The sequence below is a fragment of the Schistocerca serialis genome, chromosome 6 (assembly GCF_023864345.2).
Source record: "Schistocerca serialis cubense isolate TAMUIC-IGC-003099 chromosome 6, iqSchSeri2.2, whole genome shotgun sequence".
Lineage (NCBI taxonomy): Eukaryota > Metazoa > Arthropoda > Insecta > Orthoptera > Acrididae > Schistocerca > Schistocerca serialis.
In genome coordinates this window covers 527442004-527461212 of record NC_064643.1, presented here as the reverse complement: position 1 = coordinate 527461212, position 19209 = coordinate 527442004, and the positions used below count along the sequence as shown (strand labels likewise).

At 40.9% G+C, this 19209-nt stretch overlaps 1 protein-coding gene across 1 annotated transcript in view; it reads right to left on the bottom strand.

Annotated features, from left to right (window-relative positions):
• LOC126484631 (ATPase WRNIP1-like) overlaps positions 1-19209 on the bottom strand; it is an 80576-nt gene that overhangs the window by 55072 nt on the left and 6295 nt on the right. The window contains exons 2-4 of the mRNA XM_050108220.1: positions 8425-8616; positions 429-623; positions 63-298 (exon numbers count right to left, since the gene is read on the bottom strand). Coding sequence (XP_049964177.1) covers positions 63-298; positions 429-623; positions 8425-8616 — 623 coding nt within the window. The remainder of the gene's footprint in view (positions 1-62; positions 299-428; positions 624-8424; positions 8617-19209) is intronic.

The window sequence follows — 19209 nt, the reverse complement described above, 5'->3', positions numbered from 1 at the left end:
TACCAGTTGCCATTCCATGTCATTAATTTCCTATATTAGTACCAAATTATATTCCTACACACCTTGGTTGATGTTTATTGTTTGCTACACTAAAAACATGATTAGTTTTCACAATCACTCCCTGTAAGCTTTTTAATGCCCTTTGGAGAATCGCAATTATGTGTTTTGTTTCATGTTTTTCAAGAACAATTACCCTACACCGACTTAACAATGCTGAATTGAGGCTGAATGAAGGATTCTCTGTAGTGGCACCAATTAAAGTTATCGCCCCACTTTCCACATGAGGCAAGAAGATATCCTAAAACATATGACAAAATGCATAGCATTTGTATCATATAATAAAACTGCACAGTATTATGATTCTTAAATATGTTAATCATAAATTATTAAAAATTACAATTTAGGACACAAAATCACAACTTTTGCACCTGTTGCAATTTATTAAAACGGTGTATTTCATCCATAAACAACACTGTACGTCTTTTAAAAGATGTTAACTCATTTTTTGCAACTTTGACAACTTCTTTTACTTCATTGACACCAGACATTGTAGCAGATAATTTCACAAATCTTGTTGATTGATTCTTCTTACATTGCTGGGCTATGATATGGGCGAGTGTGGTCTGTAAGTGAAAAAGAAAATGAACTTGCAGAAACATTCCACTAAGATAAAATTACAATTATTATTTTTTTTTCATATATAGGGACACACATTTTTAAGTGAAGTTACAGAGTTATCATATGTATAGTTAATGCTTTTCTGTTTTGTTTGCTGTGTTTTTATGAAGCAACAACTTTGTGAGTGAAAAATCGCTTAATCACACCTTACTAAAGGTTACAGGAACCAACCAACCACAGTAAATCACAGCGTCCAATCCAGACAATCACAATGCGCAACTGTTAGTACTCATAAATTAACAATCTTGACTGACTGCTTTATGGCAAATTAATGTGGATGGGCTCTCATCCACATGCACTGCAGACAGCATGGTAAGTCAAATGTCTGCAACCCTTTTGACTGCAAGTATTACTGGTTACACAAAGACAGTCTGACCACTAAGCCATGATACTTGACTGTTGACTTCAGAACTCTATTAGCATGATCTACATCAACACTGACAATGTTCATCTCAGGCTTTGAGTTTCAGAAGCACTTGGGTCTGCCGAGGTTTGCCATTGTTCACGTGTCTCCCAAAACATTTGGGACCTGGTAAGCTAGTGCACTGAGTATGATTGTCAGAGGCCCTATTATTACTAGTTTGTTTCTGTGAAACTAGTATTCCACCATGGGTGAAAGAAGATTGGTAGTAGTGGACTGTGGGACAAACCTAACTACTTCAGTGTCCACAGGTAGTAACATGTATTTTGAGTCATGGTTAATAAGAGAGACATTAGAAACACAACTGCTTCCACTGATCTTTACTTGGGAAAAATAAACTGCAGAGCACCAGGATCTGGGACTGGTTCATGGAGTTGGAAGATGAGTTTGCTGAAATGGAATGTATTGGGATTATCAGAAGTGAGATCAACACAATTAAAATAGTGCTATTTGTTTTAATACAAAAGAAACAAAAAGATTGTAAACAAAAAGATTAAAAACAATGTACCATGAAGGTGTGTAGGAAGGTGGCATCAACAGTGATGAGTAGGGATCCAGGTGGCAGGGGATTGTCGAGGGGTGGTGAAAGATGTGGTCTGTATCCTTGATGTTAGAGGCTAGGCTATGGGCTATTGGTTGGAAGTCTTGGGTGACAAGGGTGAAGATTCTTCCTGTGAGAGCAGAGCTACAATGGGGTGTCCACAATTTTTGGGCTTAAAGATTTTGGAAAGCGAGCAGAAAATGGGTCTGCAGGAGGGTCATTGGCTGAGGAAGAAGATGGATTCAGGGGAACTCTGGGATTGCCTTAAGGATTTGAGAGGAGATTGGAGGTTTTGTTGGACTTCTGGGAGGGGGTTCACAATGGCAGAGCTTGTAGATGGAGGGGTCAGACAGTTCGCAGAACCTTCTGTCAGGTAGTCACTGTGATTTATCATGACAGTGGTTGAGCCTTAGTCTGCATGGATGATGATTAAGTCTTGTATTCCTACCCACACACCTGCTGCCTTCCAACGAGCATCAGCTACCCCTTCTCAAGCCCTCTTCCCACATCACACCTCTCTCTTTCGACACCGTGCCTCACCCCAGTCCACCTGTCAAACTGCAATCTCAGCACTGTGTGTTCAGTGTGTGTGTGTGTGTGTGTGTGTGTGTGTGTGTGTGTGTGTCTGCGCGCTCTCTCACATATGTTCATGTGCTCGCGTGTGCATACATGTCAATAACTTTTATTATTCGGTTAGTGGTCTACTTCTACGTTATTTACATTCTGCCTGGACATTCCTGAAAAAGAGACCACTTGCATGAATGAAATTATAAACTGGAGGGATAACCATAAATTCCCACTTTGTCTAGGCTTCATAGATGTTGACAAAACACCCAGGAAAATACACTCCTGGAAATGGAAAAAAGAACACATTGACACCGGTGTGTCAGACCCACCATACTTGCTCCGGACACTGCGAGAGGGCTGTACAAGCAATGATCACACGCACGGCACAGCGGACACACCAGGAACCGCGGTGTTGGCCGTCGAATGGCGCTAGCTGTGCAGCATTTGTGCACCGCCGCCGTCAGTGTCAGCCAGTTTGCCGTGGCATACAGAGCTCCATCGCAGTCTTTAACACTGGTAGCGTGCCGCGACAGCGTGGACGTGAACCGTGTGTGCAGTTGACGGACTTTGAGCGAGGGCGTATAGTGGGCATGCGGGAGGCCGGGTGGACGTACCGCCGAATTGCTCAACACGTGGGGCGTGAGGTCTCCACAGTACATCGATGTTGTCGCCAGTGGTCGGCGGAAGGTGCACGTGCCCATCGACCTGGGACCGGACCGCAGCGACGCACAGATGCACGCCAAGACCGTAGGATCCTACGTAGTGCCGTAGGGGACCGCACCGCCACTTCCCAGCAAATTAGGGACACTGTTGCTCCTGGGGTATCGGCGAGGACCATTCGCAACCGTCTCCATGAAGCTGGGCTACGGTACCGCACACCGTTAGGCCGTCTTCCGCTCACGCCCCAACATCGTGCAGCCCGCCTCCAGTGGTGTCGCGACAGGCGTGAATGGAGGGACGAATGGAGACGTGTCGTCTTCAGCGATGAGAGTCGCTTCTGCCTTGGTGCCAATGATGGTCGTATGCGTGTTTGGCGCCGTGCAGGTGAGCGCCACAATCAGGACTGCATACGACCGAGGCACACAGGGCCAACACCCGGCATCATGGTGTGGGGAGCAATCTCCTACACTGGCCGTACACCACTGGTGATCGTCGAGGGGACACTGAATAGTGCACGGTACATCCAAACCGTCATCGAACCCATCGTTCTACCATTCCTAGACCGGCAAGGGAACTTGCTGTTCCAACAGGACAATGCACGCCCGCATGTATCCCGTGCCACCCAACGTGCTCTAGAAGGTGTAAGTCAACTACCCTGGCCAGCAAAATCTCCGGATCTGTCCCCCATTGAGCATGTTTGGGACTGGATGAAGCGTCGTCTCACGCAGTCTGCACGTCCAGCACGAACGCTGGTCCAACTGAGGCGCCAGGTGGAAATGGCATGGCAAGCCGTTCCACAGGACTACATCCAGCATCTCTACGATCGTCTCCATGGGAGAATAGCAGCCTGCATTGCTGCGAAAGGTGGATATACACTGTACTAGTGCCGACATTGTGCATGCTCTGTTGCCTGTGTCTATGTGCCCACTTACAGTGGAATATGTTTAGTCATTAAATATACAACTAATAACATGAGCATTTTTACAGAAAATTTCCTAAAACCTAGTGCCAACTTTTTATCAATATTTCAGGATACTAACATCAACAATTTGCTAATTATAAGACAGAATTTCTGGTCAGTACTCACGTCCAAAAGGCAAAATTGTAGTCCTGCCGATATACAAATAAAAAAGTAAATGGACACACTATCTAGCTTTTGGAACAAACAGTTCCTCCATCTTTAAATGTGAACATTTTAGGTTAGGATTTACCGTGACTATTACTGACATTAAACAAAACAACAAGTTTACTGCTGCCAGTCACCATTTTATTTATTTCCATGGCATGTTTAACGGTAAACACAAAATAAGTAAAATAGAGTACCTCCAGTGGTCACAGGTTCATGTTGCTGTCACAACATCACATGTGTACTGTCATATTTGTAAACAAATATGGCATCTGGAATCTGCTGGGTGCAAGGTTCGTATAGCAGAAGAGAAGACATAACCACAAAGTACAAAGAGTATACACCATAACAACATTATTACAGAATAATTATTTAAAGGATTTGGAGGTGTTTGTTTTGAGGTGTCGCATACATGTGTGGGTACTTCAGGTGGCATATAAATCCGATTCTGATAAGTCAAAACAGCTTAAACTTCATACCCGTTTATACAATCAGGTGAAATGTTAAAATGGCTTAAGCTTCATACTTGTTAATAACAATCAGGTGACATGTTACAGACTTTAAGTACAATAATTATATTGGCTACAGCAGTAAAATTATACATAAATGACAATATTTGATTGGCATTAATAGAACAACTCCCATGAAAACATAAAATTCACAGTTGAACACCAAACAGATGACAGTATAAATTTCCTAGACCTTACCATTAGAATAAAGAATAACAGACATCAGTTTGAAATTTATCAGGAGCCTACCACAACACATACCACAATCCACAACTCTCTTGTCACCCCGCAGCACACAAAATGGCAGCATTCCAGTACATGATCATTAGAGCTATCCAACTACCACTCACTGAAGACAAATGTGATCAAGAAATTGAAATAATAAAACAAACAGCTATCGAAAATGGTTATAACAACTCAATAGTAGACACTCGAAAACACTCAATAATGGCAAAGCAATCACAACACTAAAAACAAAAAGAAAATAACATCTTCCATACAATCCCCTTTCTAGGTAACATTTCACACCAGATTGCCAATGTCTTCAAACAAAAAGGCATAAGCATATTCTTTACAGCAGACAAAAAGGATGGAAAGAAGTTACCCCACAACATCAGCACACAAAACCCACTTCATCACACAGGTGTGTACAAAATTGAATATCTGGACTGTGACTGCTTCTACATAGGGCAGACAGGCAGATCATTTGAGATTAGATTCAAGGAACACATGGCAGCACTAACAAACAAAAAATACTACACATCAGCAATAGCCACCCACCTGCATGAAACAAAACACCATGTTAACAAAACAAGTATTAGCATCCTACACATCCAACCAATAGGCAGAAAACTAGACACCCTAGAAACATTTCAAATATACAAACACCAAACAAAACAACTTGAATCCATCTTAAATGACAAAAATGACAATATTTACAATAATATCATCTCTATTTTCAGCAACTGCCAACATCATTAAAAATGCACGATCAAGCGCGAACACGTGCACACACACACTCACACACACACACACACACACACACACACACACACACACCTTAATATTTACCATAAATACTGACAGCCGCCAAGAGTACAAGAGATTGACCTCGTTTACAGATAATTCATCACACCAACAGCTTGTACCCCTTGTCAGTTTGAAACTCTATGTACATTAACTACAGGCATAAATTGTATATCTATCTGCATATTTTAAAGCATTACCCAATGTATTACCCCAACCTTTAGGCAGCTAATATATCTAACATGTAATCTTAAGACCCCTCCCCCCCTTTCTGCCTCCAGCCTCTCACATCTGTCTATTAATCCCAATCAAATATTGTCATGTATGAATAATTTTACTGCTGTAGCCAAATGATTATTGTACTTAAAGTCTGTAACATTTCACCTGATTGTTATTAACAAGTATGAAGTTTAAGCCATTTTAACATTTCACCTGATTGTATAAACGTTATGAAGTTTAAGCTGTTTTGACTTGTCAAAATCGGATTTGTATGCCACCTGAAGTACACACACATGTATTCGACACCTCAAAACAAACACCTCCAAATCCTTTAAATAATTATTCTGTAATAATGTTGTTACGATGTATATTCTTTGTACTTTGCGATTATGTCTTCTCTTCTGCTATACGAACCTTGCACCCACCAGATTCCAGATGCCATATTTGTTTACAAATATGACAGTATACATGTGATGCGTTACGACAGCAAAATGAACCTGTGACCACCGGAGGTACTCTATTTTACTTTTTTATGTTTACTGTTAGATATAAGTTTAATCTTTTGTCAGAAGAAATCCAAAACCAAGTTTTGAAATTGTGTCTCGTTTCTCCACTAGACAGTGCCACAAGTTCCTCCAAAAAAATCATAACACAACACACACACAAATGTTTTGTATTAAGTTCTGTTGAAGGTAATGACTTAATAGGTAAAAGAAGGAATAACAGAAGGGGAGAAACTATGAGTGCCTTTGGTAAGCTAAATAGGGTTTTGAAAAATAAGCATCTGAGAGAGCAGACTTCACTCTGGCCAAAGTACAAATGAAATGGAAGTCAGCAGTACATGTAGCCAAGTGACAAAGATGAACCATGGAAGATCTCTGCTGCATTGCAAGAGACCAAGATGACCTAATGAAAGGATGGTAAACGATGTTGGAAAACAAACATGAGCAATATAGTAATGCACAGAAGTTGATTATGCATGGAAAAGTCTAGAGGTGGTTTTGTCCAGCAGTTAATGTTAAATGGCTGATGATGATTATGGTATATAATTGTTAATAATGATAACATGGGCATTGCCTGGAATTTTGTCGACAATTGCTCAGACAAAACAGCCAGTATTTTCAATGATAGTGATTACACAACAATTGTTATGTATCTTGAAGAATGTTTGTCTTAAAGAATGCCAATCTTCTGTTTCATGTTTATCTTTCTTGTTTCTTATTAACTTTTCTTTTTTAAAATAATTTATTGGAATATTTTATAATGCACACCATCAACTGTATTTGTCTGAAAAATTCTTTAATGCAATCTCTAGAACAGAGCTATAGACACCCTTTGGAAGCAGATAGCCTTTGTGGTTAATGTTACCAACTGGCCCACTAACGCATGGCAATGTGCCTTAACTGAATACCTGAACCTCAGTTTGGAACATGGGCTAGTAATAAACTGAAATACAGACAGCTGAGTAATCTTGTGAGCACACCACCAGATTCTGACCCTGGAGGTGCTGGGTTCAATCCCATAGGGTGTTCGGAAATCCCCATTACAAACTTCTAAGATTTGTAGAAGGGTAGGTGGGAGTGAGTACATAATACTTTGAATATGAACTCATGTCTGGAAACCTACTACTTTCGTTCTGTGACAGTTTTAATTCAGATGTTTAACTCATCCACTTCTGCTTGAGGAACTGAATTAGGCATGATGCAATACAATTGTCAGGAACAATTTGTAAGAAAACATACCGAAACATCCATCTATCAATTAAGCACAGTTGATTGTATTAACACTTAAACATGACATGTTTACATAATTCCAAATAAAAAAACTCCCAGTACACTGTACATACAGAACAGTACTGATGCATTACAACATTGGCGCAATGTTGTTACAGAACTGTACATACGAAGCATATTCTGGTACACACTCTCCATCCCACCTAGTATATCTCCAATTTTTAGTGCAGCATCCAGAACACAAGCCAACAGATCTTCCTCTGCCTCTGCAAGAGGTCGTAAATTAAACAACACTACAAAAAGTAGTATACATCATCATGTCTACCCTATTGCATACTGTTGAGACTTCTCTCTTTCCCTCAGCAAAGGTGGACGTTTTACACAACTGAGTTCAGACCACCAGGTACATTTCCAGACATCGGTTTCTGTTCAAAATATTATGTACTCACTTCCCTCTAAAAGTCCTACAAGTATGAACTACACATTTTTTTCAGTTCATGGACTTTTACTAAAATATGTCTTATTTTATTAACCATTAATAAATTATCTTATCCAGTAATGTCAGGAGTGACATCATATCAATAACAACACACTGAGAGGCAATCACATAAGGTGATACTGTTCAAATCAATTTCAATACCAGTCCATGACTGGGGTGCGAAAGAGTGGAGGGGGTTTGTGTGATATGTCATGTATGACCTACAGAAATATTTCAATTCTGAAACCATTAGGCTTTCATTTACATATGAATCTACCAGCCATACCATTACCTCTGACATGCTTGGTAACTATTGCAACCATGGATCACAGGAAGTACCAACTAAAAATTATTACTGCATTGGCAATTTTTATGATGACAAATCAAACTGTTGAAGACAGAAAATTCACTACGTCTCAACATACAAACACATTAATTGTAAAGGACAGATTGAGCTACAACTTACTTTGCCACAGCCAGGAGGCCCCCAGAGTATCATACTGGGAATATCCTTCTTCTCAAGCAATGTTCGCAGGATCATGTTTGAACCCAAAACATGCTCTTGACCAACAAATTCGGATATGTCCACTGGTCTCATCTGTTCTGCCAATGGAACAGAACTTGACATGATGTCCTCAAATACAGAGCATGCCTCATCCTGTAATAAAGCACAGTACAATCAGATTATGCACTCACACTATTAGGTTGATAACTTAAAAGAACACTTAGTCACATGAGTAAGGTACTCCCTACACCACTCCAGACTTGTTATGTACCTATGAAACACACGAAGTTAGTACAAAAATAGATCCAAGTAATAAATAAAACAGAAAATGATTCAGTTCGTTAGCAAGCTGGGGTATAATCATGGGCTCAAAACTTTTAAACTTACCCGGGGGGACGTCTCTCCACCATGTCTCCTCCTTATGTTTGATAGATCTGTCTAATCCTTGGTTGTAAATGAACTGTCTATGTTACCCATTATGCTTATTTTAGCTTAACTTCAGTGAAGCGATACATATGAAAAATAGCTCAGTTGTTGTGGTAAACCTAGTCTGCTAATTTCCTGCCTACTGGCTACCATAGCTCAGTTGTAGGATAGGTTTAACTGGAAACCAGTTGAAAGCGCCAAAGATATATCGATTCATATTACGCCGCATTAACGTAATCTGTGAGGGCGAGGAAAAAATTAAAAATGATATACCTTCAGATTTTTTTACACCATCTCTCTTGTTTTAATGTTAGTAAGATAGCTCTTCTGTTCTTGTCTGCCATGGTGTATGGACGTATATTTGTTCTGTGTCCAACAACTAAAAGTTGGATAGCTTGTGAAAGGGAAGAATTTTATTTCTACGAACTTCAAGTACACATGTTCCCCTCTACGCGCATCATGAAACACTGCAGCAAATCTTCGGATGCATGGGAATAATCCTGCAGAAGACGACCCCCACGTCATCGGCACTGTCGTACTACTAGAGAGAAGAGGTATTTACATTAATAGGAAGAGAACTTTCAAGGCTAATCATTTCGAATTCACGTTGCAGAAGTTTGAAAGCATGGTGTTTGTGAGGGGATAAATGTACCAATCGACAGGCACTGTTGGGTAAAATACTGTCACTATACCTTTCTTTCTCGCCAAATTAATTCTATTTTTATACAATGGCAACCGCTTCTTGGAGGGTGCCATAGAGAGAAAGTATGAAGTTATTTTTTAAATGTTATATAATTGCATATTTTGTAATCTTTAGTAGTATTAACTGTCGTAACTGTTTTCGTTTCATGATTGGAATATTGTTGCCATCATAATGGTGGAGAGGCTTGAAAACTCTTAGACTGCAATCATCAGATCTCTTAGTAAGCTTCAATGTTGTGTCTTTATTTACAAAGGTGCCCTTGCAGGACTCTTTAGAGCTTATTAGTAACAAGTTTGAGGAGGACATAGTGGCACTATTTAAACATGTGCTTACTTCGACATACTTCTTATTTCAAGACCAACATTTTGAACAAATGGATGGTGTCGCCATGGGGAGCCCTCTTTCTCCTGTGGTGGCCAATTATTGTATGGAGGACTCTGAAGATAAAGCACTACAGTCAGCCACTCTCAAACCCTCTTGTTTTCAGCGGTATGTTGACGATATGTTTGTGGTGTGGCCACACAGACTGGATACTCTACCTACGTTTCTTCAACATTTAAATTCACTCCATCCGAATATTAACTTCACTATGGAAGTGGAAAAAGATGGCACTTTACCTTTTCTTGATGTTTTGGTACGAAGGAAAGCAGATGGAGCCTTGGGACGCAGCGTATACCGCAAGCCAACGCATACAGATCTATATTTGCAGGCCACAAGCTGCCATCATCCAGCACAATGCGGTAGTGCATTACGTACGCTAGTTCATAGAGCGCGTGTGGTATCTGACTCTGAAAGCCTGCTGAGTGAGATGCAACATTTGATGACAGTCTTCCGTTCAAACGGTTATTCTGAGAGACAGATACGTAATGCATTCACGCCCAAGTGAGTTCAATCTATGGAACAGAATGACGATACGAAGACACCCACCACCTTGGCCTTCTTGCCGTACTTTGGTGCCATGTCGTAAAGAATCGGAAGAGTCCTCGCAAGATATGACATCAAGTGTGTTTTTCGACCATCTGCAAAACTGAGGAACCTGTTAGGTTCGGTTAAGGATGATCTCGGTCTGAGGAAACGTGGTGTGTACAAGATTCCTTGTCAGTGTGGGGCGGCATATATAGGTCAGACATGTCGCACAGTACAAGAACGTTGCGATGAACATCAGCGTCATACATGCCTATGCCAACCGGAGAAGTTGTCAATTGCAGAACACTGTCTGAACACAAGACATCACATGATTTATGAAAAGATGGAAGTTTTATTCCCAGCATCCTCTTTCTGGGATTGCATCATTAAGGAAGCAATACATATCCGTACAGCTGATAACCTTATCAACAGGGATGCAGGATTTCAATCGAGTACAGCCCAGAACCCTGCATTGGCTGCTGTTAAATCACGATGAGAAAGCAAAGAGCTTTCGATAATAGACCCGTCATAACTTTGGCAGCATGTTAGTAAACACAGCATCAGCGCACGCGCAGAACGGCCGCTCTGCGTTTCCCAGCAGAGGATGTTTGAGTCTGGCGCCATCTATCTGCAAAATTTTTGCGCATGCGTGGTTCCCGCGCCTGTGCAATCTTCACGTGCGTGCTCTATATACAGCGGTGTTGACATGCGGATCTTGTCAGTCATACCTAGCCACCAGCGAGGTTCAACTACCTGATGATGTCTGACAGTTGCTCCAAGGAAATATTGTGGGATTTGCACAACATCATCCGGCAGCACACCTGTGAAGACTATTTACTACTTAAAAACTGTTTTACTACATATGATCACAGTGGAGATATCAAAGATGAATTGTACCAGGAAGATACCACTAACCATGAAAGGGAATTTGAGGAAACAGTGCAAGCAATAGTTAATGCCCAAATAAATGTACCTATGTTACTAGGTATCAGTGCCACAACAAGAACGTGATACCTCATGGACTATTTGATGGATTGCAAATGTGAGGCTGCATACCAACAGTTCAAGTTCAGAACTGCAAAATATAGACAGCAGTAGGAAGCAAGGGAGTCAAACTGCAAAAATTAACCCGTGTTAAAATTAATAATTTTTTTAACAATGTATTCTCTTAGTGGCTGAGAAACTGATAAGAAAATGCCTTAATTGTATGGACACTTTTAGAAAATAAATCCATGACCACAATTCTCAGCAGATTTGGTTAAAACAGACAATGGAAATAAACAAGAGCACACCTCAAATATCCAAATATAATTATTTTACCCAGCTGTTTTTTTTAATAACAAAGGTTCATCTACCATAAGAGTACATAGAGCCTAACATCATACACAACAAGGTACGCGAATCTGTGTGTTTCACCGAAGACCAAAAAGAGGAGCTTCAGGAACTGACAGATATGCAGATGTTTTTGGGAGACACCCTGGCGTAATAAAAAGATATAAACATTAATGGAGGTGTACCCCCATTAACCTTTTTTCTCTTCATAACCCATTCACTGCGTGAAGGAGGAGGCAGTGAGAAGGAAAATTCATAGAATGAGAGATTGGGAAGTTATGCAGCCTTCTTTCTCCCCATACTGTAGTCCTATCTTGGCTGTTGGTAAGCTGGATAGTAGTGTCCACCTCATGCTTGATGCACAAGTGATAAATAAAATAATTTTGCCAGTTAGGGCGTGCCCTGACAACCTAGAGTAACAATTATTAAATTTTTTTAATGTCAAACATCTCATAATAATACACTTACCAGCACGAAAAACGCAACACCCGATAAATGATGTGTAATTATCTATTTAATCAAAGTGAAGCACTTCGACCAAGTTTTTGGGACATGGTATGTTATTGGCGTTGCTTTGCGAGCGAACAATGAAGTGTTGATTGGTTATTGCACTAGCCTGAATTATTGTTTCCTGCACAATCTGGAAAATGCATCACGTAATGTGAGTGAAAAATTTTTTCCCGCTCTTGTAGCACTTATAGTTGTATCGTGAATTGTTTCCCTTTAAAATCACATGTGTTTGTAGGATCTTTCTGTGATCGTCGTACTCAGTTTCCTGGAGTAAAGATGCCGTTAAGCACTGAACAAGCTGCGAAAGCTGTTGCTTTGGTGGCAGGTGGCTGGAGAATGCATTACGTTGCAGAACACCTTCCACGATTTCCAGAACTGTACAAAGGTACAGGGAAACTGGAGGCTTTGCAAGGAGACCAGGAACAGGTCCGAGGTGAGCACCATTGAAGAGAGATGACCACTTTTTACAACTTCAAGCTCTCCGCAATCGTCAAACCACCACAACTTAAGCACGAAATCGACTCCACCACGTTCAAAGGCTCATAGTTATTGGGAGAACCATTTGAAGACTGGAGGAAGTCACTCTTCAGTCCAGAAATCTCCTACAGGTCCGGAATTCACAAGAGAGCATTGCTCAGCTTGACTACATTTCACAAGGGAACATCTTGCCTGGACAGTAAAACAGTGGGATGAAGTGTTATTCATCAGTGAGTTGTGATTTGGCCTCCAATCACCTGATGAAAGAGAGAGGGTCTGGAAATGGCCAGTGGAAAGGTATTCCCCTTGCACAGTCTCACCCAGGATGCCCTTTCAGGTTGCTTCTGTAATGGTGTCAACAGGAATCCAATACAGCTGAAAGGGCGGATTCGATCTTCATGGAGTATTGGAGCCTTACCGCACATCAGTACATGGAAGAAATCCTTCTGAACCATGTTGTGCCTTTCACTCCATTTATTGGTGACGATTTTACACTGATGCACGTCCACAAGTTGCGAGAAATGTCCAAGAGTTCCTGGATGAAACAGGGACTCACGTTATGGGTTGGCCTGCTCAGAGCCCTGACTTGAATCATACTGAGCACGTTTGGGACCAGCTGTGGAGAGGAGTCCATCAGCACTATCCAGAGACCCTACAGGAATTATGGAATGCCCTTCTGTAAGAATAGGATATGTTTCATCAATAGAGCATTACCGCATTAATCAGGAGCATTCCTGAAAGGTTAAATGCCATCTTTGGTGCAAGAGATGGCAATACACGATTTTGAAGATGCAAATAGGGGTCTCCAGATCGTCTCCGAGGTCTGTGAAGTAAAGTGTGAAGTGTATAACATCAAAACAGATGTGCATTACCTTTATGAGCTTACTCAAAATTTCCTTCAAGTATGCACCTCTGGCTTAATTTGTTTATAATTTTTCTTTTCTCACTGTTGGACTGGGACTCTACCACAATATTCCATTGTAATATAGTGGGTTAGTGTCATAAATTTACAATAAATCAATCCTTTAATACTGTGAGTACCAGGCGTGAGTTGGGCTTCGATAGCTCAGATGGTAGAGCACTTGCCCGCGAAAGGCAAAGGTCCAGAGTTCGAGTCTCGGTCGGGCACACAGTTTTAATCTGCCAGGAAGTTTCAATCCTTTAATAGCTACCCTCATCTGGGCAGAACATCTAAGACTCTTAGCGCAAGTCCTATACAGATTTTCGGAGTTTGGAGTAGCTGCCAATCTAATGAAATGCCGTTTTGGTAAAGATAAGGTAAAATTCCTTGACCACATAATATCTCAATAAGGTATACTTCCAAACCCACAGAAACTTGACGCAATCAGACACTGTAGTGCAGCCCAGAATAAGAATCAGCTAAAGGCATATCTAGGCCTAGTATCATTTTTTAAAAAATTCATAGCCAAACAACTTTTCTTCTAAGAAAGAGCCACCCATAGATATTGACGACCAGCGTCAGGCTGATTCTGACAGCATAAAGGAAGACCTATTGAATGTCAATATTTTACACTAAGCTACTTGTGTTCCAGATCACTAACAAGGCTGGGAAACTTAACCTCAAGGTGATTAGTTTCGCTTGTCGAACATTATCCGAGACTGAACACATGGACAAAGAAAAAAAAATTCCGGATTTCCCAGTTAAAAATACATGTTCTCCAGGATGAAAATACAATTTTTCCGTGTTAAGTGACAGTATACTCTTCCTCGGCACTGTAACACTCATCAATCCTTTGAATGTTTATGGTTTTATATACCGACGTAGAATTTCACGGCACTTCAGAAAACGAAACTCCCGAGAGAGTGGCGGAAGGAGGGGGGGAGGGGGGGGGGGGGAATGTGCGCTGAATATTTTCATATTACGAAGGTATAAATTTGAATTCCACCAAACACCGCATGTCACTTTCTGATGGATTGAAATCGAGATTGCGATGCACTTTTGTAAGCCAGTCATAGCTCATGTCACTTGATTTCGCCCGCTGATGACAGCATAGGATACGTGATGTAGTCAGCCAATAGCAAGATCACTCTTAAGTAGCGCGAACACACAAATAAGAAAAGTTCATGGTTTAAGTTAAGATACATCACACAAATTTGAATGTAACACTTTTCAGCTTTGAATGTAACGCTAATATTTTCCCGCAACCTGTCAGGGATAGATTCGTTTCAGCAGTTGCAAGAGAGCGCAAGGTAACAGGCGTCACCTCGCTTGCGCAGCTACGATGACGCAGGAAGCCCATATGTTCGTACGTGTAAAACATTAAAAGACCTTACATTATGTCACAAAAGAAACAAGAAATCGGAGGATACTTCACGAACATCGGAATTTCGTGAAACACACTAAAATGCATAATTCGGCTTAAAGTGCACATTCGTATGTCCATATTCAGATGTAAATTTTCTTGGAGTACCAGTGCTGTAATATCTCATGATTGGTTCTTTATTATGGTAGAATGCCATACATGCACTTGAAATAAAGCGAACAGTTGAAACCAGTCAAGAGTGTGAAATTAAACACTTCGTTTCAAATAAATTGACTGCCCCAGCAGAAAAGATTAATAAAAGCTAAATCTCTTTAGCAAACCGACAAAAATAACTTCATTGTTCTGCAAGACGATTAATGCTTGACTGTCAGAAAAGTGGAAATAAAATCTGAAACTAGTAACATGTTTTTGCCTTCTGTTACTAAGCGAATGCATTTTAAGTCATTTGATAGCTCCCAGCCAACAAAATCCGTTTCATCATCATTTAACGTGAGAGCAATGAACGAAGACGAAATAACCCACCTGCCCACCACAACTCTGACTGCTCAGTGCATCAGCCCCAAATTTACTATATTTCCGAACCGGGGCAATGTTAGGTATTGGCGCCCGGCACACTTCTGTAACCAGAAGCGGGAGAAGGTACTACTCATACGCAACTAAACTGTGCATGCGCAATAGCCTGCCCGCAACTGCTCAAACGACTCTAAACAGTTGTCCCGTCACGCAAATCGAAGGCAATTTGTTGTTATGGAGCAATGCATAGTCTTCCTAAGCCTTCGACACACTGTGCAGACGCTTGTATGAACACTGTGTTTTGTTGTTGAATACGGCGCATTTACTTTGCAACTTAAGTTTTATTTTCGTTTTTTTTCTCTCGTTCATGTTTTGTTGCTACAGTATTATTCTGCAGTAGCGGGATAGAGTAATTGTTGGATTATTGGTTCTTACCAGTCAAAAAACACAAAAATTTAACTGAAAACCAAAACAATGAAAAATTCCTGGAATTCTAAAGAATTCTCGGGTTTTTTCCGGTTTTCTCCCGATTGTCCCAGTTCGTATACACCCTGATAACAGAACTCAAGGCTCTTGCAGTAATATGGGCATTTCAAAAGTTTGAATACTACCTGTGGGGTAGTTTTCTGCGATCAGTCCTAGTCCTTTCTTTTAACTTACAAGCTGTTACACCAGAGAATAGCAGGTGATGCTTGTATTTGCAAGAATTCTACTTTGAGATCTTATATATTAAAGGCAACCATTTTATAATTGCAGATGCCTTGTAAAGGCTACCTCAGAGACTTAATGAATTCCTGTAATTTATGGAACGTAATTCAGAAATCAAGGTTTTGTTAATGCAAGACAAGACAACAGCCATATTACATTGTTGTGTGTGCCCCTTGCACTTACAGACACAACCCATTTTGGCCGAAGATTGAAAAAAGATTATAAACCTACTTTGGTATTGGGATACTTTTCCTTGAATTCTACATATAGTTCTTTTTTGCATCTGTACACGTATATTTCCCATTTTCACCGTTACATAGTATTTTTTCCCAAGCATTATTTGGATGTAGTCATTATTTTCATAAAACTCCGACACTAGCACCTTTATTTCTAAACTCAATTGCTTACCCTGAGCCTGCTGAAGTTGTGGAAGCACTCCTTGGGTTGTTTTTATTTTTGTAGCTTGCTTTACCATATGTGGTTCATGGTGTGGGTTCCTGTAGTCATGTCCTAGTTCATGAACCACGGGCAACGTATGAGTGGCCAAGTAAGTGGTCCCGACAGTCGGGATACCAGTTACTTTGGAACAATGCTGGGCATCTCGGACATATTTTGAGTCGTGGTCACCTTTGTGCTCATACGGCAAAGACTGCCAAATCCACCGGTTAGTCCCTCAGCCGTTAGGGGTAAAACCCAATGGGACTCGGGGCAAGTAAGGCTAGCAACCTGCTTCCCTGGTACTTTAAATATGATGCTGGCAACAATCAGAGCAAAATGCCTCGGACCTTTGGAGGTGGCGGAGTCCCACCTCTAACTGACAAACCAGGGACTCCTAAGATACAACTTGGCAAACAAATGGTAATGAGATGGGGAGCTATTAATATCAATGGGGGCTACTCTGGGAAGAAGGTAGACCTGGCAGAGGCTGCAAGATGGGGCTGGACGTTTTAGCTGTTAGTGACATTCGGGTAAGGGGTGAGAAAGAAGAGGTAGTGGGAGAATACAAGGTCTACCTGTCAGGAGTCAAAGCAGGAATAGCACAATGGGGTGTAGGGCTTTACATCAGGAAAGAAATGGAACCCAGCGAAGTTGCAATAAGGTATGTAAACGAACAACTGATGTGGATAGATTTGACAGTGTCTAGCAAGAAAATTAGGATTGTGTCAGTATATTCGCATTGTGAAGGGACAGATCAAGATAAGATGGATAGTTTATATGAGGCACTCAGTGATGTAGTTGTTAGAGTAAAGGACAAGGACAGTGTTCTGGTCATGGGTGATTTTAACGCCAAGATTGGAAATCGAACAGAAGGGTATGAAAAGGTTATGGGTAAATTTGGAGAGGATATGGAGGCCAACAGGAACGGGAAACAACTCTTGGATTTCTGTGCCAGTATGGGCTTAGTAATCACAAACTCCTTTTTTAAACATAAGAACATTCACCGGTATACTTGGGAAGGCAGGGGAACCAGATCTGTCATTGACTATATAATAACAGATCAGGAATTCAGGAAGGCTGTGAGGGACACATGTGTATTCAGGGGATTCTTTGATGACACTGATCATTATTTAATCTGCAGTGAAATTGGGATTGTGAGGCCGAAAGTGCAGGAGGTCAGGTCCATATGTAGGAGGATAAGAGTGGAGAAACTTCACGATAAGGAAATCAGGCACAAGTACATAACAGCGATCTCAGAAAGGTACCAGTTAGTTGAGTGTAGTCAATTACAGTCATTGGAAAAGGAATGGACAAGGTACAGGGACACAGTACTAGAAGTGGCAAAAGAATGTCTTGGAACAGTAGTGTGTAAAAGTAGGATGAAGCAAACAGCTTGGTGGAATGATACAGTCAAGGCAGCCTGTAAAAGGAAAAAGAAGGTGTATCAAAAATGGCTATATACCAGAACCCAGGTAGGCAGAGAAAGTTATGTTGAAGAAAGAAACAAAGCCAAACAGATAATTGCAGCATCCAAGAAGAAATCGTGGGAAGACTTTGGAAACAGGTTGGAGACTATGGGTCAAGCTGCTGGAAAACCATTCTGGAGTGTAATTAGCAATCTTCGAAAGTGAGGTAAGAAGGAAATGACAAGTATTTTGGACAGGTCAGGAAAACTGCTGGTGAATCCTGTGGATGCCTTGGGCAGATGGAGGGAATATTTTGAAGAGTTGCTCAATGTAGGTGAAAATGCGATCAGTAATGTTTCAGATTTTGAGGTAGAATGGGATAGGAATGATGATGGAAATAGGATCACATTTGAGGAAGTGGAAAAAATGGTCAATAGATTGCAGTGGAATAAAGCGGCTGGGGTGGATGAAATTAAGTCGGAACTCATCAAATACAGTGGAATGTCAGGTCTAAAATGGCTACACAGGATAATTGAAATGGCCTGGGAGTCGGGACAGGTTCCATCAGACTGGACAAAAGCAGTAATCACACCAATCTTTAATCATGGAAACAGAAAAGATTGTAACAACTACAGAGGTATCTAATCAGCGTTGTGGGTAAAATCTTCTCAGGTATTGTTGAAAGGAAAGTGCGAGTATTAGTTGAGGACCAATTGGATGAAAATCAGTGTGGGTTTAGGCCTCTTAGAGGCCGTCAGGACCATGTCTTTAGCTTACGGCAAATAATGGAGAAGTGTTATGAGTGGAACAGGGAATTGTATCTATGCTTTATAGATCTAGAAAAGGCATATGACCGGGTTCCTAGGAGGAAGTTATTGTCTGTTCTACAAGATTATGGAATAGGAGGCAAACTTTTTCAAGCAATTAAAGGTCTTTACATGGATAGTCAGGCAGCAGTTAGAGTTGACGGTAAATTGAGTTCATGGTTCAGAGTAGTTTCAGGGTAAGACAAGGCTGCAACCTGTCTCAACTGTTGTTCATA